Source organism: Hyla sarda, chromosome 7, assembly GCF_029499605.1.
Source record: "Hyla sarda isolate aHylSar1 chromosome 7, aHylSar1.hap1, whole genome shotgun sequence".
Classification (NCBI taxonomy): Eukaryota; Metazoa; Chordata; class Amphibia; order Anura; family Hylidae; genus Hyla; species Hyla sarda.
Window position 1 is genome coordinate 218,064,420 of NC_079195.1, and position 22,971 is coordinate 218,087,390.

The following is a 22,971-nucleotide window of genomic DNA, read 5'->3' on the forward strand; positions in this document are numbered from 1 at the left end:
GGAGTCACAGGAGCCTCAAGTCAAGTCTGCAGCCACAAGCTACAAGTCTACAAGTAAGATAAAGTCACAGCTTAGTCTGTCTCCAGTCAAGTCAAGTCAGTCCCTGTAATCTATTGTCAAGTCAACGTGGCCTGCACTAAATTTTCCAAAACCAATGCAAGTCCCAGCAAGCCCTTAAGGTCTCTGAAGTCACTGGTCACCTCCGTGGGCCTGGCTACACTGTATAGACTGTACCATCTGTCACTCAGTAAAGCTACCATTGTCCGTAACTTGGAGCCATTATTACCCCCCCCCCCCCCCCCCCGTACCTAGCCCAGGATCCAGCGGTATACCTTCGGGTGGTATTACCACGCCCTGGCATCACGAATACAAGGGGTTAATACCATCTGCCCCTAGGGTAATTCCATCTTCCCTGCATCTCACACCCCGTTACCACAACTTTTATGACTGTGCAAAGACTGTCTTTTTTGTTTGCTAAAATAAAAACAGGAGAAGCCCTGTTTAATCTTTATTCCCATGTCCCTGTCTGTGACTGCTCTTTGTTGTGATTTGCCTGACTCTACAGATCTGGTCTCCCACACTATGTATAATCAATAAGTTTAATGGGAATGGAGGCTTAGTAATAGTCCTAACATTGGTGAATATGCCTTGCCTTACTCCTCATCCTGTGACTTGATGTATGCAGCTTGTACAGGGACCTCAGACAATATTCATCACGCGGCGCAGACACTAACGAAATACACAATTTGTTGTAAACAGCGAATATCCACCGGAGATTATTTATCTGCCATGACACTGTGCCAGCTACTGGATTTTCTTAAGCCTCCTCTGCTGTTGATTTCACTATGTTTCATACAAACTACCTTCGATAATGCCGGTAATACAAGGAAGAGGGTGGAAGAATAAAGAATATTGCCTATAATGAAAGATCTACAAATAATTTTCTCTATACTAGTAAGGAGCGGGAATTTATCATAGTAAGACTGTGGGGAAGATTTATCAAAACCTGTCCAGGGGAAAAAGTTGCCCAGTTGCCCATAGCAACCAATCAGATCGCTACTTTCATTTTTCAGAGGGCTTTTCAAAAATGAACGTAGCGATCTGATTGGTTGCTATGGGCAACTGGGAACCTTTTTCTCTGTACAAGTATTGATAAATCTTCCCGTGTGTTCAGATGTGACGAGACCATGATGGGCTACTGTGAGTAGGGGTCCTACTGGAGCTTGGATGTCTGTGGCCCCTGGTGCACAAATCATAACAGGGCCCTCGATATGCGACACAATTACCTCAATGTTGCAGAGACATTCCTCCAACTTGGACACCACTTCTGAGAACTCTGGCCTTCCCTGTTGAGACACAGATTATAGGAAAAATGATCACTAGTCATACACTATTACGTCACAGGTCAAGGTATGTCTGTCAGGGCATGATGGAAGTTGTTATTTTGCAACAGGTTGCGGAACATTGATTTAAAAACATGAACAAACATAATGGTGAATCCTGATGCAGGTTGTAACCCCCTAGCAGTTACTTCCTATCAGCCATATTAAATGGGTACTTCACGACCGCCACACCCCATCCCATAGACTTGCATTGAGGGTGTGTGGCCATGATGTCACGAGGGGCGTGACCGACCCCCGCAGCACCAAAACAGCGTTCGGAACATTTAGTTCCAAACGTTTGCCGGTGGAGTACCACTTTAATTCTTCTGGGGCTGGATTGTATGTTAACCAACCAGTGATTTAGAGGGTCTTTTACCCACCATCTCAGATTTTCGTAGCTGCCCCTTCACTGGGTACGGTCATGCTTCAAGCAGTATTCCCATCTGAGGCATTTATGACATATCCATAGGATATAGATAGATGCAGGTCCAATCTACGGGAGTAGAAGCTATATCTAGAAGAGGGGCCCCTGTTCTGGTCCAGCCCGATTCTCGTGACCAAAGATGGCCAAGATTAAAAAAATAAATAAAAAAAAAGCTGCCTTTTTCTGAGCTCCTATAGACCTAAGTAGGACTTGAGGAAACAAGACAGCTCTTCAAATACTGTAAGTCCACAAATATGGAAAAAGTAGATGCATTCACCCGTGTTCATGTGCAAAAATCTTCTTTATTAAAGTGCATAAAATCCCTGCTTATGGGCAAACAGGCTTACACCTCCGGCATGTTTGTACGATACAATCTGCACCTCAAATTTAAAAAAATTTGAATCTCTGGAGTTATGGAAACAGCGTAGCTATGGAAAAAGTATAAGCTGCCTGCTTGGCTGCTCTCAGAAAAATGGCCACCTGTGGTTATCCCAAGAGATCAGATGGGGACAGTGAGCTCCTGTTTCTGAGATAGTTGCTGTTATGTGGATATGCTGTGAGGTAAGTAAAGATTCCTCTTTAAAGGGGTACTCCGCACCTAAACATTTTATCCCCTATACAAAGGATAGGGGATAAGATGTCCGATTGAGACCCCCACAATCTGCGCTGGTGACCCCCACAATCTCCCTGCTGCAAATGGCGTTCGTTTAGATCGTCGGGTGCGGCCGTGTCATCACGAGCCTCTGGCGTTGCACCCGGCGATCTAAACGAACGGCAGTCACCCCCCTCCTATAGACTTGCATTGAGGTGGCGTGGCCGTGACATCACAAGTGGGGCACGGCCGCATCGTCACGAGCCTCCGCCACGCATGGCCAGTCATCCGGCACGGAGCAAAGTTCGCTCCGTGCACTGGATGTCTAGGGTCCCCAGCGGTGGGACCTCCAGTGATCAAACATCTTACCCTATTCTTTGGATAGGGGATAAGATGTCTAGAGGCGGAGTACCCCTTTAAGTGTGTGCATCTCTAAAATGTGAAATTATGTTTAAGCCATCTCTGGACCGTAGCTACAATAATTCTATGATGCAGACACCATCTTGTCCTTCTCCTTGTGGTGCAGGGAGTAGACTACATGATGTACTGTTCTCTCTGTGATGAGTAATGGGTCCTCGTAGATTCATTTCTAAAGGAGGGAGACGTGACAGCGTACTCTCAGTGTTAATCCATCATTAGCCTTTCTCATCTAATAGCTCCAGTGACAAAGGTATTTGTGTCCTGATGTCTGTTCCAGGTGTCATCGTCCTCCTGCTCGGCTCGTCCTTTTATTTAGTGGAAAGCTGTCCTTCATCTTGTGTGGTTTGTTCAGAAGAGACGACCATCTGTCAAGGACTCCCGTACATAATAGGTAAGAGTCCTGTCAGCGACCTGCACAGATATTGCCGATAGAACATGAGATGTGTGGGCTCCGGGCCCTTCACGTACAGAATCTACCGGTGATGAATTTTGTTGCAGAAACCATCAAATGTCACATTAAGGAGGGAAACGCAAAGCCAGAATAAATACTCCCCCCTCCCAAGGCCATACAGAACAGTTTTTCAGCATACATTTTGTGTGAATACGCAGTTTGTTTAAACACTGCCTTGCGCATTAAAGGGGTACTCCGGTGTAAAACCATTTTTTAAAATCAACTGGTGCCAGAAAGTTATACAGATTTGTAAATTACTTCTATATAAAAATCTTAATCCTTCCAGTACTTATCAGCTGCTTTATGCTCCAGAGGAAGTTGTGTAGTTCTTTTTTGTCTGACCACAGGGCTCTCTGCTGACACCTCTGTCCGTGTCAGGAACTGTGCAGAGCAGGAGAGGTTTGCTATGGGAATTTGCTCCTACTCTGGACAGTTCCTGACATGGACAGAGGTTGCAGCAGAGAGAAAGAACTACACAACTTCCTCTGGAGCATAAAGCAGCTGATAAGTACTGGAAGGATTAAGATTTTTTTAATATAAGTGATTTAAAAATGTGTTTAACTTTCTGGTACCAGTTGATTAAAAAAAATTGTTTTACACCGGAGTACCCCTTTAATGGAATATTTTTATACAGCTTCCCTTATAATTAAAGGGGTTATCCACCATAAGGTGATTTTAGTACGTACCTGCCAGTAATTGACATGCTTAGGAAGGATCTGCGCTTGTCTTGGGGCTAAGTGTTGTGAGATTACCATTACGTTGTCTATCTTTTTCTGACCTGGATATTTCCTGTTGGATTTCGTTATCAAACTACACGTCCCATAGTTCCTTGTTTGTAAGTGTGTCCGCCCTCTCACCCATCAGCCACCCCACCCATTGAAACACAAATGAGCTGCATTCCATTCAAAGGACCAGTGTTTTCACCAGGGTGCCTACAGCTGTTGCAAAATTATCTCTCTCCCACCCAACAGTCGCTCCACCCTTTAAAGCAGGACAGGCTCCCTTTGCACACTGACCAGTAATGTCACGTCTCGACGCACTGCAATCTGGGTAAACCCAAGCCTGAGTAATTTTGAATGCTGTTAAAAAAAAAGAAAATTGGAGCGAAAATGACTTAAGAATTGCGAGACCACTGTCAAATACAAGTACAGACCCTATATTATGAACTATATTATGCAAAGTAGCTCATTTTCATGTACCATAAAAAGAAGAACTTGCTCTACAGTGTCACCTACTGGTGACACTGTAGAGCTTACAATCAAACAAGGGACAAGAACCCCTACAGATAAACAACTGTCTACAGATGGATAACTCCCCCTGTTGAATAAGGCTTGTCATATATTCCCCGATCATGTTTTAAGGCTTTTTAATGGTCTTTCATTGACTGTAAGGAAAGTGACCACCAGAAGGTGGCACTGTAGAGCAATTTCTTTTCTTCTGCAAATGAACTGCTTTGCATTGTCTTTTCCATGCAGTATTACACAGTTAGTAAGATTCCATATGCCAGTGTGGCAGTGTATTTAAGAAGACATACTACTCCCCTAGTCTCAGTAGGTAACAAGTACTGCTACAATACCCTAAAAGCGTACCTGACATATCACATAAAAAAAAATGCTTCTATATGTTACTCAATAGGTCATGCAGATGCTTTACATGTCCTTTTTCCAGTGTCTAGTTCCTGTATTCGGCTCACAAATCCCTCTGGTCTGCTGCTCACTCATTCTGACATCCACTACTCAGAAAGGAGCGTGTCCGAGGCAAGCACTGAGCCTACCCTCACCATGCATTCACTTCCTCCTTGAGTCTGCTGTGATGTGCTGGGTCATTTCATCCAATCACTGCAGGCTGCTCTGTAACGCCTCTCTATTTTCATGTTGCAGTCTGTTAGGACAGGAGTGAGCACAGACGAGTGCTAGTCTTGCCCTCACTTACTGGACTTTGTCCCATCCTGTGCTTCAGCTGGGACAAAGATGATGCTCCAACCGGACAGGATTGCTGTGCCCATTTAAAGGGGTACTCCAGGGAAATATATATATCTCCGAAGCCATCACACTACCAGGATGTGTTCCCTGTAAATAACCCTGCCTGATATTCATGTTTTCTGTGGCCCTTAAAGGAGTACTCTGAAGCAAAACTTTTCTCCACCAATAGCAAGCATTGCCAAAGTTATATAACATAATAAATCACCTCCATTGACTTGCAGGCAGCCATCACTGTGTTTTGTGAAAACCGGAAGTACAGCTGGTCTGTGTGGATTATGACTTTCGTTCCCCATTATGCAGCCGTCCGCAGCCATCTTGAGAACGAAGCGTCATCGTTCTCTGTATCCTCCCCAGTGTATGCCGGCCCCCACACCCTCGAGACGGTCACTCCCACTCCTAAATATGCATGCCCCCATCATTTGCTCAGCCGGCATTCGCTCAGCTGAGTAAACGCCTCCCCAGCCTCCCTCCTATCATGCTGAGCTGCGCGCGCCTGCGCACTCAGCATTTACTTTGGACCAGGCATGTGATCTTCCTTGTCTAGTAATATCCCTGATAGTTACGCTGGCGTAACTATCAGGATTATTCACAAAAGGAGTTACACATAAAAGTAACGTGACACCCGTCCTATGCGCACGACCAAATGCAAAACGGACCTAATGATTCACAATAGTCTGCCTATTGGGGAGGGGAGAGCAGGAGGGAGGGGAGGGGCTGCATAGGAGGAGGGAGGCACGGCGGGACAGGAACTTGAAGCAAGGCAGCATGGGGAATGATGATTTTTACGTCACCCTCCACACCACCATAACCAGGAAGTGCCATGAAATACGGAGCGCTGCACCGGGAGAACAGCTGGACCAATTGCAACAAGAAGTACATGGCCAGAGAGGTACAGCCATGGTGAACATTTGTGGGATATAAATTTATGAATCAGAGTACTCCTTTAAGGTCTTCTCTGGCTGCTTGATATTCTTTGCCATCCTTCTCTCAACCTTCAGCATGAATACTACATTTCCTGGCGGCCATTGCAGCTCTGCTCTAACTGTCGGATAGCTAGCTCTGAGAGCAGCCCCCGCCCTCTTGCTCTGTGAGCAGAGAGATACAGTGTCTTATTGGCTGGGGCTGCACACACCTCCCAGCTCTTAGCACTGAAGGGAGCATGACACATCAGTGCAGGGCAGAAACCACATGGTCTGTGTCTTTCAGGAATGTGGGAGCTGCTTTTATAGAGGGACTTGAACAGAGACAGGGTGCATGGCTGGATGATGTCTTTTCCTTACTCCCTGCATGTAAATGACAACTGAACGAGGGAAAACTGCTCTATATAACTAATGAATGATATTTAGACAATTAAATAGGTTGGTGAGAGGGAAAAGATGGGCTACGGGTTTTGTTCCCTTTAGTACCCCTTTAAAGCGTCTTTCTTACAAGTGTCCATTTGTAACATCTTGGAACTAAAAACCCTTAAAGGACAACTGTAGTGGAACACTTTTATATATGCCCGAGCCCGGGCCTCAAAAATAAACAAAATAAACTCATACATACCTTCCTACGAGCCCCCGTTGGTCCGGCACAGGCCTCACGGTCCGGCACTGCTGATGTCATTCCACTTCCTGGGGACGCCGCAGAGCCGTCAGCGAATCACCGGCCTCAGCGATGTCCGGCCCCGGCCGATGATAGGCTGAGCCCACTGTCATGTAAGAAGCCGGCCAGAGCTCCTTACATGACAGTGGACTCAGCCTATCACTGACCGGGGTGGGACATCGCTACGGCCGGTGATACGCCGACGGCTCTGCGGCGTCCCCGTCCCCAGGAAGTGGAATGACGTCAGCACTGCCGGACCGCGAGGCCTGTGCCGGACCAACGGGGGCTCGTAGGAAGGTATGTATGAGTTTATTTAGTTTATTTTTGAGGCCCGGGCACGGGCATATATAAAAGTGTACCACTACAGTTGTCCTTTAAAGAATAGGAGCCTGGTTACTTCTGCTACTTCTGCCAGCCCCATAGCTGCTACCCAAGGCAGGGGAGGCCATGTTGGTCAAATGGTTATGTTAAAAGCCTGAATTGATCCACTACAGAAGTTAGAATTCTGCCCCTGACATTCCTGTCCCCACTCAGCATCGAGCCCATTATACATTTTATGCTACACATTTGGAGATCATGTTTTGCCGATCGTCTCGCATTATCGCCCGCGCGGTCTGCATGTTGGCTGCAAGCGACGCATTACATAGAAGGAGATGCCTTGTAACAATTACATATGGACATTTAGTGTTTTCGGGAGAGCGCGGCTCCCACTTAATGACTTATTTCTCTGTCTTTAAAAAACAATCTGTGGCGCCATTAGTACAGTTGGTGCAGCAGCTTCGATGGCTGGTGTCTGGGCGCATTATTGCTGAAGCCGCATTTTTAATGCCGCTCTATTTTTTTTTTTTACCGTTTCCTAAATGAACATACTGAGAAGATGGGATTTCTATCTTATTACCAGTCATTTTCTTCAGTACACGCCGAAAACCATTAACTGCTTTCATTTGTCCAAAATAAAATACATTTGCCAAGAACGAAGCTTGTTTCCTAGTGGTTAAAAAAAAAAAAACATTTTTAGAAGGAAGAACATTTGCATTCGTATCTTAAAGGAAATATATAAGATTAGAAAAAAAATAAGCAACAGCGCCATTTTTGTCTTTGGTCTGTGGCTGGTATTGCAGCTCAGTCCCAGGACTCTTTATCCAGAACAGAGGTCTCTAAACTGTGGCCTTCCAGCTGTTGCAAAACTACAACTCCCAGCATGCCCGGACAGCCAACGGCTGTCCGGGCATGCTGGGAGTTGTAGTTTTGCAACAGCTGGAGGGCTACGATTTGGAGACCACAAATTTAGAAGAAAGTAGCTCTGTTTTTTTAATCCAATAAAACTTTATAATTTAATTCCTCTTCCCTTTAATTTCTGCTCCTTCGCTTGGTCCCTTAGTCATCTAAATATATTAAGAGTTAGATTTATAGAAACCAGGGCCTTGTGGACATGGAAATCGGGATCTCTGTGGAAAAATTCCGTCGCCTGCACGGTTCAGAAGGATCCCATTGAAATCAATGAGACTCTGCTACAGCAGATTTTCAGAGCGGAATTTTTTTTCTTGGAATTCCTCTCTGAAATTCCACCATGTGAACATGACCTTATTCTGCCATATAGTGTCTGGATAACACTTCCTTAGGGTACGTTCACACACGCGTGGGTTAGCTGGGAATTTCCTGCTGCGGGTTCTAGTTTCCTGCTGCAGAGTTTCTGCCGTGGAATGTCCACAGCCTAAAATCCATAGCAGATCCCATTGACCTCAATGGGGGGTGGTCTGCTGTGGATTTCAGCTGAGGAAATTCCACCGTAGGAAACCGGGAAACCCGCCGATGTGGACGATATATGATCAGTGGGATCCATGAAGATGGGTATCCTGAGTCCCTTTCTTGACTGGAGCAGTGGTCATGCATGTGCACTACCATTTCATTCACTCAGTGCTTGGGGCCCACCACATTCTGGTTATCATTTACTCTATTAGAATAGAATAGGAAAAATTTCAATCCTGGCATGTTGGTGGGCCTTAAAGTGTACCTGTCGTCAACAAAAACATATTACATATATATATATATATATATATATATATATATATATATATATTTGTAATATACCTTACAGGAAGTAAAGGTTGACAAGGTGGGCTCTGGGCATTAAGGACAAGCAGTGCTCTGTACACTGAGGACAAGCAGGACTCTACACTGAAGACAAGCAGGGCTCTGTACACTGAGGACAAACAGGGCTCTGTACACTGAGGACAAGCAGGGCTCTGTACACTGAGGACAAGCAGGGCTCTGTACACTGAGGACAAGCAGGACTCTACACTGAAGACAAGCAGGACTCTGTACACTGAGGACAAACAGGGCTCTGTACACTGAGGACAAACAGGGCTCTGTACACTGAGGACAAACAGGGCTCTGTACACTGAGGACAAGCAGGGCTCTGTACACTGAGGACAAGCTGGTCTCTGTACACAGAGGACAAGCAGAGCTTTGTACACTGAGGACAGGCAGGGCTCTGTACACTAAGGACAAGAGGGGCTCTGTACACAGGACAAGCGGGGCTCTGTACACTGAGGACAAGCGGGGCTCTGTACACTGAGGACAAGCGGGGCTCTGTACACTGAGGACAAGCAGGACCTGTACACTGAGGACAAGCAGGGCCCTGTACACTGAGGGCAAGCAGGGCTCTGTGCATTAAGGACAAGCAGGGCTCTGTACCTGAGGACGAGCAGGGCTCTTTACACTGAGGACAAGCAGGGCTCTGTACACTGAGGACAAGCAAAGCTCTGTACACTGAGGACAAGCAGGGCTCTGTGCATTAAGGACAAGCAGTGATCTGTACACGGAGGACAAGCAGGGCTCTGTGCATAAAGGACAAGCAGTGCTCTGTACACTGAGGACAAGCACGGCTCTGTACACTGAGGCTCTGTGACATGCTTCTGGCTCACACATCAGGAGGATTGATAAGCCAGGAGCCTGCACAGAGCCCTGCTTGTCTTGCCCTCATTACCTGTATTTGGTCTCCACACAGAGACACACAGGCAATAGCTGCAGGGACAGCATTTTTTAACTCAAAAATACACTTTTTTTTATCAATGTATATTACAAATATACATACAATAGTAATATCTACATTATATCAAAAGTTTTTGTTAACATCAGGTACACTTTAAGGACTGGGTTGGGGACCTCTGCTCTATCAGACTGCTAAAACTAGTCAAGTACAGCGCTGCATCAGTCCCATAGAAAATTAAGGCACACGTGACCACTGCTCCATTTGGATAAGGGAATAAGGTCCCAGATAGGGGCGGGGGGAGGGGTAAGGCCCCTGGCAATCATCTAATTATCACTTTTCCTATGAATAGGTCATGGGATAATTTCTTCAAAGAGTCCCTGTCCTCTTACTCCCATGTACAATTAGAATTCACTTCCCAAAAATTACCACCACTTAATAATACTCAGCAGTTTTGAGGTTTCTGTACTAAGTGGCCCACTGGATGGACCAGCAGGACATCCTCATGTCTTCTTCAGTCCTTCTGGTCTCCGTGGACACTGCTGTACACATTTTCAGCTCTAACGCTGCCACTAGTAGACTAGTTGCTCTTTCATGGGAATGTGCTGTATCACAGTTGACATCTCCAACATGTGCTGCCCAAACCCAAAGGAATCATAATTTGATTTGCCACACAATAAACACTTAAAGAGTACCTGTCAAGCACATTTTGTAAACTAACTCAGATTATATTCCCTAACTACTCCTAACACCCCTCCTGCCCTTAAAAAAAATTTCCGAGCTTTAAAAAAAAAAAGTCTGTATCATACCTTTCCTCTTGCTCACATTGTGTGAGCTCCTGGCAGGAGAAAGTGGGCGTTCCCCAGCAGGCACGATGTCACTTAAGCCTGCGAGAGTTGTGCCTTGCTATGCCCCGAAAGCACTTCCTGAGTTTGGTCTCCTGCCAGGCCAAGAGGAGACCAAACTAACTGTTTGACTTGTGGCAGGAAACAGAACAGAGCCACCTAGTGGGCATTTTTTCAATCACATTAAAAACACATAAAGGTTGAGGATTTTGACAGCAAGTAAAATAGAAAAGTGTCTGATAATTACATAAAGAACAATATATTAAAAGTTTAGTTTGGTGACAGGTACTCTTTAGAGCGCAACTGGCATGAGGTTTGGGGCATATAACCTAACCATAGTGTGTATATGGAGTGTAAAATATGTCTGCAGCCTTGCTTTTATACCTCTTATTATGGCTTTTATTTGCTCAAAAACACTTTTATGTGCAGCCACTGACTGTCGGATAAGTGTGGCCAGGGGTTCGCTATGCCCGCGTCCGCCGCGCTTATCCCCTATACACCATCGTGGGACCGCTGTGTGATTGACACACAGGTCCCCAGCACATGCGCCACTTATCTTTCACATGTAAGCGTTGACTGACATTTCTTCACAGATCGATCGCTCTGTCTGACACCTCCGTGCGCCCGGGCAATACTGGAGGCAGAGAGTCAGCGCTCTATGCCTCTAATGAATGCAGAAGAGCCCAGCGCGTCTCCCGCACAGGTAGAAGTAAGAGGAGAAGGCGCACAGAGGCGTCAGACTGTTAAAGTGAGCAATCGCGCTCTGTAAAGAAATGTCGGCGCTTACATAAGATAAGGGGCGCATGCGCTAGGACCTGTGTGTCAATCACACAGAAGTCTCAGTGCTGGTGTACAGGGGATAAGCGAGGCGGCCGCGGGGCATAGCAAACCCCTGGCCACGCCTATCCGACTGTCAGTGGCTGCATATAAAAGTGTTTTTGAGCTAATAAAAGCCCCAAACCTCATGACAGTTGCGCTTTAAATCTATATACAAAAGATGTTGACCAGTTGGATCCAATGCTTTGAAATTTTCCCAGGATCTTGGGTAGTAGTGGAGTAACTCTAGAGCAGTGGTCTCAAACTCTGGCCATCTAGATGTTGCAAAACTTTAACTCCCAGCATGCCCGGACAGCCAACGGCTGTCCGGGCATGCTGGGAGTTGAAGTTTTGCAACATCTAAAGGGCCACAGTTTGAGACCACTGCTCTTGACGTTGGCTTGATAACCCTCATAACTGAGCCCAGATCACTGTAGGTCACATAGGCAGGGATATAACTAGAGCAGGTATGACTTATGCAGTTATTGATTAATGTCCCCTATCATTTTCCAGCACTTCCTAGCAGTACCAAGGTTCTGGTGATCACAGAAGGAGATATATCATTAATCGGACTCAACAACTTTTCTCATCTCTTTGACCTCAGCCTACTCCGATTGAGTGGAAACAAAATCAAGAAGATCCAAAATGGAGCGTTCACCAACCTCACCAAACTACGGACCTTAGTCTTGGATTATAACCAGATATCATCCACATCCATCACTAATGGAACCTTCTTTCCCCTCCAGAATCTCGAAACTCTGCAGCTGAACAGAAATGACTTTGGTAGCATCGACAAGACTTGGTTTGGGAACACAGAACGTCTTATCAGACTGGAGATAAACAGGAACCAGATCACAAGCTTGACACGGAACAGTTTGGGATCCAATGCTCTCCACAAACTCCAGCACTTGGACCTGTCCAGCAACTTTATTAGTTTTATTCAAGAAAGGACCTTCGAAAGTCTTCGACAACTCAAGGAACTGGACCTGTCCAAGAACAGACTGACAAAACTTCCCGACGTCTTCTCTTTTTTGCCCCATCTCACCCTCTTGAATATAGGCCATAACGAATGGAACTGTAGCTGTGGCCTGCACCAGTTGGCCGATTTTCTAAGGAATTATACATATTCTACAAAACGAAAATTGATACGTAGAAGTCATCTTTTATGTAGTTATTCCAGCAACCCAGCGGTGATATCTCTGCTGCAGCTGACAGACAGGAACTGTGGATCCAGATCTTATAACATCACAGTCATAACAAGGGAGAAGACACGAGGGTCTACCAGAGAAGGTCTTCTTATAGCCATCTTGGTCATCACAGGTAACACCATTGATATACAGGGTGGGCCATTTATATGGATACACCCTAATAAAATGGGAATGGTTGGTGATATTAACTTCCTGTTTGTGGCACATTAGTATATGTGAGGGGGGAAACTTTTCAAGATGGGTGGTGATCATAGCGGCCATTTTGAAGTCGGACATTTTGAATCCAACTTTTGTTTTTTCAAATGGTAGAGGGTCATGTGACACATCAAACTTATTGGGAATTTCACAAGAAAAACAATGATGTGCTTGGATTTAACGTAACTTTATTCTTTCATGAGTTATTTACAAGTTTCTGACCACCTATAAAATGTGTTCAATGTGCTGCCCATTGTGTTGGATTGTCAATGCAACCCTCTTCTCCCACTCTTCACACACTGATAGCAACACCGCAGGAGAAATGCTAGCACAGGCTTCCAGTATCCGTATACACTGCTATATACTACTATATTCACCGCAGGAGAAATGCTAGCACAGGCTTCCAGTATCCGTAGTTTCAGGTGCTGCACATCTTGTATCTTCACAGCATAAACAATTGCCTTCAGATGACCCCAAAGATAAAAGTCTAAGGGGGTCAGATCGGGAGACCTTGGGGGCCATTCAACTGGCCCATAACGACCAATCCACTTTCCAGGAAACTGTTCATCTAGGAATACTCGGACCTGGCACGTTCCCTGAGTTTTTCCAGCAAGATGGTGCACCACCACATTATGGGTGTCAGCTCTGAGCATTCCTAGATGAACAGTTTCCTGGAAAGTGGATTGGTCGTCATGGGCCAGTTGAATGGCCCCCCCAAGGTCTCCTGATTTGACCCCCTTAGATTTATATCTTTGGGGTCATCTGAAGGCAATTGTCTATGCTGTGAAGATACGAGATGTGCAGCACCTGAAACTACGGATACTGGAAGCCTGTGCTAGCATTTCTCCTGCGGTGTATATAGTAGTATATAGTAGTGTATACGGATACTGGAAGCCTGTGCTAGCATTTCTCCTGCTGTGTATATAGTAGTATATAGTAGTGTATACGGATACTGGAAGCCTGTGCTAGCATTTCTCCTGCGGTGTTGCTATCAGTGTGTGAAGAGTAGGAGAAGAGGGTTGCATTGACAATCCAACACAATGGGCAGCACATTGAACACATTTTATAGGTGGTCAGAAACTTGTAAATAACTCATGAAAGAATAAAGTTACTGTTACGCTGAGTGCTCCGGGTCCCTGCTCCTCCCCGGAGCGCTCGCGACGTTCTTCTCTGTGCAGCGCCCCGGTCAGACCCGCTCGTCAGTCCCGGCGCGCGCGGCCCCGCTCTCTAGGGCGCGCGCGCGCTGGCTCTCTGAGATTTAAAGGGCCAGTGCACCATTAATTGGTGCCTGGCCCAATCAGTACCTGCACCTACGCTATGTGTATATAAACCCACTTCCCCTTCCTGTCCTTGCTGGATCTTGTTGCCTTGTGCCCTGTGAAAGCGTTTAGTGTGTTCCCAAGCCTGTGTACCCAGACATTCTGCTGTTGCCCCTGACTACGACTCTTGCTGCCTGCCCTGACCTTCTGCTATGTCCGACCCTGCTCTTGCCTTGTCCCTGTGTACTGCGCCTGTCTCAGCTGTCAGCTGGGGTTGAGTCGCTATCGGGTGGAACGAACTGGGGGTTACCTGCCGCTGCAAGTCCATCCCGCTTTGCGGCGGGCTCTGGTGAAAACCAGTAACCCCTTAGACTCCGTTCCCCTGGTACGGCCCACGCCATCACCTCACTGACACAGAGGATCCACCACCAGTGTCCTCGCTGCATATCAGTCCGGATCCTGACAGTTACGTTAAAACCAAGCACAACATTGTTTTTCTTGTGAAATTCCCAATACGTTTGATGTGTCACATGACCCTATTCCTATTGAAAAAACAAAAAGTTGGATTCAAAATGGCCGACTTCAAAATGGCCACCATGGTCACCAACCATCTTGAAAAGTTTCCCCCTCACATATACTAATGTGCCGCAAACAGGAAGTTAATATCACCAACCATTCCCATTTTAGTAAGGTGTATCCATATAAATGGCCCACCCTGTAGTATCACAGAGATGTGTTTTCATTTATTGTATTAACCCCTTAACGACTCAGGACGTATATTTACGTCCTGCGCCGGCTCCCGCGATATGAAGCGGGATCGCGCCGCGATCCCGCATCATATCGCGTGGGTCCCGGCGCTAATCAACGGCCGGGACCCGCGGCTAATACCACACATCGCCGATCGCGGCGATGTGCGGTATTAACCCTTTAGAAGCGGCGGTCAAAGCTGACCGCCGCTTCTAAAGTGAAACTGAAAGTATCCCGGCTGCTCAGTCGGGCTGTTCGGGACCGCCGCGGTGAAATCGCGGCATCCCGAACAGCTGATCGGACACCGGGAGGGCTCTTACCTGCCTCCTCGGTGTCCGATCGACGAATGACTGCTCCGTGCCTCAGATCCAGGCAGGAGCAGTCAAGCGTCGATAATGCTGATCACAGGCGTGTTAATACACGCCTGTGATCAGGATGAGAGATCAGTGTGTGCAGTGTTATAGGTCCCTATGGGACCTATAACACTGCAAAAAAAAAGTTAAAAAAAAGTGTTAATAAAGGTCATTTAACCCCTTCCCTAATAAAAGTTTGAATCACCCCCCTTTTCCCATAAGAAAAATAAAACAGTGTAAAAAAAAATAAAAATAAACATATGTGGTATCGCCGCGTGCGTAAATGTCCGAACTATAAAAATATATCATAAATTAAGCCGTACGGTCAATGGCGTACGCGCAAAAAAATTCCAAAGTCCAAAAAAGCGTATTTTGGTAACTTTTTATAACATTAAAAAATGAATAAAAAGTGATCAAAAAGTCAGAGCAAAACAAAAATCATACCAATAAAAACTTCAGATCACGGCGCAAAAAATGAGTCCTCATACCGCCCCGTACGTGGAAAAATAAAAAAGTTATAGGGGTCAGAAGATGACATTTTTAAACATATAAATTTTCCTGCATGTAGTTATGATTTTTTCCAGAAGTGCGACAAAATCAAACCTATATAAGTAGGGTATCATTTTAACCGTATTGACCTACAGAATAATGATAAGGTGTAATTTTTACCGAAATATGCACTGCGTAGAAACGGAAGCCCCCAAAAGTTACAAAATGGCGTTTTTTTTTTCGATTTTGTCGCACAATGATTTTTTTTTCCGTTTCGCCGTGCATTTTTGGGTAAAATGACTAATGTCACTGCAAAGTAGAATTGGCGACGCAAAAAATAAGCCATAATATGGATTTTTAGGTGGAAAATTGAAAGGGTTATGATTTTTTAAAGGTAAGGAGGAAAAAACGAAAGTGCAAAAACGGAAAAACCCTGAGTCCTTAAGGGGTTAAAGGGGTACCCAAGTGGAAAACAAATGTTTTTAAAACAGCTGGTGCCAGGAAGTTAAACAGATTTGTAAATTACTTCTACTTAAAAATCTTAATCCTTCCAGTACTTATCAGCTGCTGTTTACTACAGAGGAAGTTGTGTAGTTCTTTCCAGTCTGACCACAGTGCTCTCTACTGACACCACTGTCCGTGTCAGGAACTGTCCAGAGTACAAGCGAATCCCTATAGAAAAAACCTCTCCTTCTCTGTACAGTTCCTGACACAGACAGAGGTGCCAACAGAGAGTGGTCAGACTAGAAAGAACTACACAACTTCCTGTAGTAAACAACAGCGGATAAGTACTGAAATCTTAATCTTTTCAGTACTTATGAGCTTCTGAAGTTAAGGTTGTTCTTTTCTGTCTAAGTGTTCTCTGATGACATGTGTCTCGGGAACCACCCAGTTTAGAAGAGGTTTGCTATGGGGATTTGCTTCTAAACTGGGCGGTTCCCGAGACACATGTCATCAGAGAGCACTTAACTTCAGAAGCTCATAAGTACTGAAAGGATTAAGATTTTTTAATAGAAGTAATTTACAAATCTGTTTAACTTTCTGGAGACAGTTGATATATAAAAAAAAGTTTTTTCCTGGAATACCCCTTTAATTCTATTTTTCTTTTAAATAGGTCTACAATTTATCATAGTTTTAATGATACAAAGCTCCAATGCTCATTTATTTTTCATTTACCACCATAGGGTTACATGATAAAATGTTGTTATCCTTTAGTCACCAGAAGGGGGGAGTAGAGTACATAGTATGCAGCGAGCTCCCCCTGGTGGCAACAGGAAGATATGTATGGGCTAGGAGGGAAGTTTCCGGTTACTAGTGAGCTCCTGCTCTCACAACATAAGCATGAATATCACAGTGTCTTGGAACGGTAGATCTTTAGGACCATTAAAGAAACCAGATCAACTGAAGATGTTTACCAGCGCAACCCTGTAGCATGATCAAGTATAATCAGTAACTGATTTGGGACCGAATTAATAAAATAAATAGACAATTTAAAGGGGTACTCCACTGGTCAGCGTTCCGAATGCTGTTTTGCGCTGCGAGGGTTGGCCACACCCCCTCGTGATGTCACGACCATGCCCCCTCAATGCAAGTCTATGGGAGGGGGCTTGACGCCCCCTCCCATAGACTTGCATTGAGGGGGCATAGTCGTGACATCACGAGGGGCGTGGCCAACCCCCGCAGCGCAAAACAGCGTTTGGAACACTTAGTTCGGAACGCTGGCCAGTGAAGTACCCTTTTCATTAATAAAGCACCACAGAGAAAATGTTTCGAAAAGGGAAACCCCTAGACCACAGGCAGTATGGGGTTTCCTTTTCTAAAATGTGTTATCTGTGGGGTTTTATAAATACGTTGCGAGGGTTGGCCGCGCCCCCTCGTGATGTCACGACCATGCCCCCTCAATGCAAGTTTATGGAAGGGGGCTTGACGCCCCCTCCCATAGACTTGCATTGAGGGGGTGTAGTCGTGACATCACGAGGGGCGTGGCCAACCCCCGCAGCGCAAAACAGCGTTCGGAACACTTAGTTCGGAACGCTGGCCAGTGAAGTACCCTTTTAATTAATAAAGCACCACAGACAACATGTTTTGAAAATGGAAACCCCTAGACCACTGGCAGTACGGGGTTTCCCTTCTTAAAATGTGTTATCTGTGGGGTTTTATAAATACGTTGCGAGGGTTGGCCACGCCCCCTCGTGATGTCATGACCACGCCTCCTCAATGCAAGTCTATGGGAGGGGGCTTGACGCCCCCTCCCATAGACTTGCATTGAGGGGGCGTAGTCGTGACATCAAGAGGGGCGTGGTCGACCCCCGCAGCGCAAAACAGCGTTCGGAACACTTAGTTCGGAACGCTGGCCAGTGAAGTACCCTTTTAATTAATAAAGCACCACAGACAACATGTTTCGAAAAGGGAAACCCCTAGACCACAGGCAGTATGGGGTTTCCCTTTTTAAAATGTGTTATCTGTGGGGTTTTATAAATACGTTACCAGGGTTGGCCACGCCCCCTCGTGATGTCACGACTACGCCCCCTCAATGCAAGTCTATGGGAGGGGGCTTGACGCCCCCTCCCATAGACTTGCATTGAGGGGGCGTAGTCGTGACATCACGAGGGGGCGTGGCTGACCCCCGCAGCGCAAAACAGCGTTCGGAACATTGAGTTCAGAACGCTGGCCAGTGGAGTACCCTTTTAATCAATAAAGCACCACAAACAACATGCTTCGAAAAGGGAAACCCCTAGACCACAGGCAGTATGGGGTTTCCCTTTTTAAAATGTGTTATCTGTGGGGTTTTATAAATACATTGCGAGGGTTGGCCACGCCCCCTCGTGATGTCATGATCACGCCCCCTCAATGCAAGTCTGGGGCTTGACGCCCCCTCCCATAGACTTGCATTGAGAGGGCGCAGTCGTGACATGACAAGGGGTGTGGCTGACCGCCGCAGTGCAAAACAGCGTTCGGAACATTTAGTTCGGAACGCTGGCCAGTGGAGTACCCTTTTAATTCCACCGTGGGAAACTGGGTAACCCGCCGATGTGGACAATATATGATCAGTGGGATCCATGAAGATGGGTTTCCTGAGTCCCTTTCTTGACTGGAGCAGTGGTCATGCATGTCTCTGTACACTGAGGCAAGCTTGCATTGCATTGAGAGGGCGTTACTTGCATTGAGAGGGCGTAGTCGTGACATGACGAGGGATGTGGCCGACCGCCGCAGCGCAAAACAGCGTTCGGAACATTTAGTTTGGAACGCTGGCCAGTGGAGTACCCTTTTAATCAATAAAGCACCACAGACAACATGTTTCGAAAAGGGAAACCCCTAGACCACAGGCAGTATGGAGTTTCCCTTTTTAAAATGTGTCATCTGTGGGGTTTTATTAATACAATAGTTTATTTATTTTATTAATTTGGTCCTGAATTGGTTACTGTTCATACTCATACCACAGGGTTGCATCGGTAAACATAATGTTCTCAGGTTGATTTGGATTTATTCAATGTTTTCCCTACCTGTCGGGAGACACTTTAGTTGGGTAAACATCTTTTATGGGAGTTACAATGTTGGTCATAACATTTGTTGCCCATCAGGACCTCACGATGGCTTTATTTACTTATAGGTTTGTTTAAATAAATATATTGTCTGCTTTAGTTTTTTTTTAATTATTTTTATTGTTTATATCATTTTTTTTTATATTCATTTCTTTGAAGGATTCATCGCCCTCTCTTTTCTAATCATCCTTATTGCGAAATGTACTGTAAAGCCAAAGAAGCCAAATGAACGGGGTCCGACAAGGTGCTCATGCGGAGAAGCCCAGCAGTTCCCGAGACTACGGGTCCCAGTCCATAAAATCGATTTGACCCAAGAAGGCCTCGGTGATGTCATGTCCTCTGTGCATTCTCCCAGGATCGATAAGCCTTGCCTTAAGAAACACACCGGTTCGCTACCTCTGGGATGTAATGTGCCGGAATCAGTCAAGTCTTTGAGAGGCAGCAGTACACAAAGCCTACCGGGAAGGTACTACATCTGTTTGGGCTGTCGGCTGGTGCAGTGGCGCCCCCCCTCCCCTACAGCCATGTTTGACACTAATGAAGTAGGCTGCATTTCAAACAGCATTCAAAGGATTCCTGATAATCCGAAAGACTTTGTGCATGCTGCTCCGTGGGAAGGTGCGAACACAACTGTCTTACAGGAATTGTCAAGATTTAATAAAGGTAAGCTCTCCCAGAGATAACCTGCTAAGATTTTTATATGACTCCCTTTGTGCCTAAATCCTATTGTCAAATAAGCCACAATCCGAGGCGGCTGCGTACTCCTCCTTAACCGCAGGATGGGGGTTAGGAAAACAGAACTTTTGTTGAATTAGTATCAATAGACTAAGGTGAACTGACAATGTATTATTTGCACGGGGTTAGCTGAAACTTAAAGGTAAACAACGGGTTATTTCAATCCCCGTTAGGATGTAACATGTAGTGTTGAGCGGCATAGGCCATATTCCAATTTGTGATATTTCGCGAATATATGGATGAATATTCGTCATATATTCTCTAAATTCGCATATTCGTAATATTCACGTTTTTTTCGCATATGCGTAAATTCGCATATGTGAAAATGTATGAACTTTATAGCAAGTATACCAGTGTTACTTGATAGAAGCAGCAGAAGGGAGGGATCAATATTCGCGAATATTCGCACATTCGAATATTCGCCCAGCGGTCTCACACAGTAGTATTAGAGCTTTTTGACCACACAAGCTGGAAGCAGAGAGGGGTGATCACTGTTAGAGATGAGCGAACTTACAGTAAATTCGATTCGTCACAAACCTCTCGGCTCGGCGGTTGCTGACTTTTCCTGCATAAATTAGTTCAGCTTTCCGATGCTCCGGTGGGCTGGAAAAGGTGGATACAGTCCTAGGAAAGAGTCTCCTAGGACTGTATCCACCTTTTCCAGCCCACGGGAGCACCTGAAAGCTGAACTAATTTATGCAGGAAAAGTCATCAACTGCCGAGCCGAGAAGTTCGTGACGAATCGAATTTACTGTAAGTTCGCTCATCTCTAATCACTGTGATGTGTACTGTGAAAAAAAACAACGAATATTTGTAATTTCGAATATATAGTGCGATACTCGCGAATAAAATTTGAATTGCGAATATTCGCGAGCAACACTAGTGACATGCAGAAATAACATGATGTTTTTGGCCTGGGTTGGACAGTGACTGTTTTCCTATTGACTTCTTGTTATATATTTTATATATGACTCCACTAGATTCACCTGACATTACACAGACAATATCACCTCTAGCACAAGCAAAAAATACTATAAAAATAATATCAATACTGTCCAATAGTGCCCACATAGTACCGCCATGCACTGCTTCAGAAAAGCACTAGACACCACCCATTAATATCAAGGTCCTTTTTACACCCTCACTGGTCTTACAGCGCCATCTAAATCATTCCAGCTCAGCTGCAGCCCTGCATTTCATTACTGTAAATAGGTCATGCGATCACCAGTCTGAGCAACAGAAAATCATAGTGCTTAATTTGTCAGATGAAGTGATCTGTCCAAGGTCAGGTGACTTCCTGTGTACTGTAGGATGACATCATCATTATTAGATTCTCCTGGCAGCTCACAGACTTCTCCCCTCCAGCTCTATCTGTATACTGCTACTATCACTATGGGATCAGGATATATAGTAGTTATACACCTCCACTCCAGCTCTATCTGTATACTGCTGCTGCTATCTCATGATACATAGTAGTTATACACCTCCCCTGGGTCTGTTTCACAAGTTGTATCTTTGCCATTTTTTTCTGTTTACGTGATTTTCCCAAAAATTACGACAAGAATGGTGCTAATTAGTCCAAGTAAGCATTTTTTATCCCCAGCAATTATGAAAAATGGCCACAAAACACAGTGAAATTTTGTCAAAATGTAGTAAAAATGCGACCTGAGAATTTTCTAAAAACAAAAAACAAAACACACAGTATATAAGAAAACACATCAAAACTGCACATAATGTGACCTTACCAAACCCAATTATGAGTCTCAGTAGTAGTGTTGAGCGGCATAGGCCATATTCGAATTCGCGAATATTCGCGAATATATGGACGAATATTCGTCATATATTCACGAATATTCGCATATTCGTAATAATCTCGTTTTATTTTCGCATATGCGAAACTTCGTGTATGCGAAAATTTACATATGCGAAAATTAACATATACAAAATTAGCATACGCGAAAATTCGCATATGCGAATTTTCGCATATGCGAATTTTCGCATGCCAATCTCACACAGTAGTATTAGAGCCTTCTTTACATCACACAAGCTGGAAGCAGAGAGGGATGATCACTGTGATGTGTACTGCGAAAAAAAAAACAATATTCGTAATTACGAATATATAGCGCTATATTCGCGAAATTCGCGAATTCGCGAATATGCGATATTCGCGAATAATATTCGAATTGCAAATATTCGCGAGCAACACTACTCAGTAGTTTAGGCTTCTGGTTTCTGGAGTTTAGTCAGGTGATAAGGCTGGTCTCAGGTGAAATGCGGTGATGCGACACCACCCCCCTCTCTCTGCAAAGCCAGAAGAATTATGAAAAATATAGGCATCATGAGAAAATCATTTCTGTTCTGAAGCCCCATGCCTGTCACATTAGTTAAAAGGGTACTCCGGTGGCAAACTTTTTTTTTTTTTTTAAATCAACTGGTGCCAGAAAGTTAAACAGATTTGTAAATAACAAAGAGGCAAGAGGACAATCGGCACAGCTTACTTCTGATCCTCGGGACTACTGCAGCTCTGTAGCGGTTAATTTATTAGAAGCTGGTGGTGCTCAGACTAACAAAGAACAAGTCCATCGAACATGCAGGTCCTTTCTCTACCTGCATGTTCAATAGATTTGTAAATTACTTCTATTAAAAAATCTTAATCCTTCCAGTACTTATTAGCTACTGGATACTACAGAGGAAATTCTTTTCTTTTTGGAACACAGTGCTCTCTGCTGACATCATGACCACAGTGCTCTCTGCTGACATCTCTGTCCATTTTAGGAACTGTCCATAGCAACATATGTTTCCTATGGGGATTTTCTCCTACTCTGGACAGTTCTTAAAATGGACAGAGATGTCAACAGAGAGCACTGTGGTCGTGATGTCAGCAGAGAGCTCTGTGTTCCAAAAAGAAAATAATTTTCTCTGTAGTATTCAGCAGGTAATAAGCACTGGCAGGAT

The 22,971-nt window shown here is 45.0% G+C and overlaps 2 protein-coding genes across 12 annotated transcripts in view; one reads left to right on the top strand and one right to left on the bottom strand.

Annotated features, from left to right (window-relative positions):
- The window catches only part of TNNI3K (TNNI3 interacting kinase), a 245,454-nt gene that overhangs the window by 61,105 nt on the left and 161,378 nt on the right, over positions 1-22,971 (bottom strand). For 5 of the 9 annotated variants that reach the window (XM_056532720.1, XM_056532719.1, XM_056532721.1 and 2 more), the window contains one exon: positions 1,287-1,346. In XM_056532720.1, coding sequence (XP_056388695.1) covers positions 1,287-1,346 — 60 coding nt within the window. Of the gene's footprint in view, positions 1-1,286; positions 1,347-4,288; positions 4,349-7,733; positions 7,823-10,636; positions 10,804-22,236; positions 22,318-22,971 lie in introns of those variants that run through there. The other 4 variants (XR_008846665.1, XR_008846664.1, XM_056532724.1 and 1 more) reach the window with 4 other exon arrangements.
- Positions 1-22,971, top strand: part of LRRC53 (leucine rich repeat containing 53) — an 81,491-nt gene that overhangs the window by 49,913 nt on the left and 8,607 nt on the right. Inside the window, exons 1-4 of one of the 3 annotated variants that reach the window (XM_056532715.1) lie at positions 674-877; positions 3,096-3,209; positions 12,002-12,808; positions 19,441-19,944. In XM_056532715.1, the coding sequence (XP_056388690.1) occupies positions 676-877; positions 3,096-3,209; positions 12,002-12,808; positions 19,441-19,944 (1,627 nt within the window). In that variant the 5' untranslated portion in view covers positions 674-675. Of the gene's footprint in view, positions 1-673; positions 878-1,138; positions 1,201-3,095; positions 3,210-12,001; positions 12,809-19,440; positions 19,945-22,971 lie in introns of those variants that run through there. The other 2 variants (XM_056532716.1, XM_056532717.1) reach the window with 2 other exon arrangements.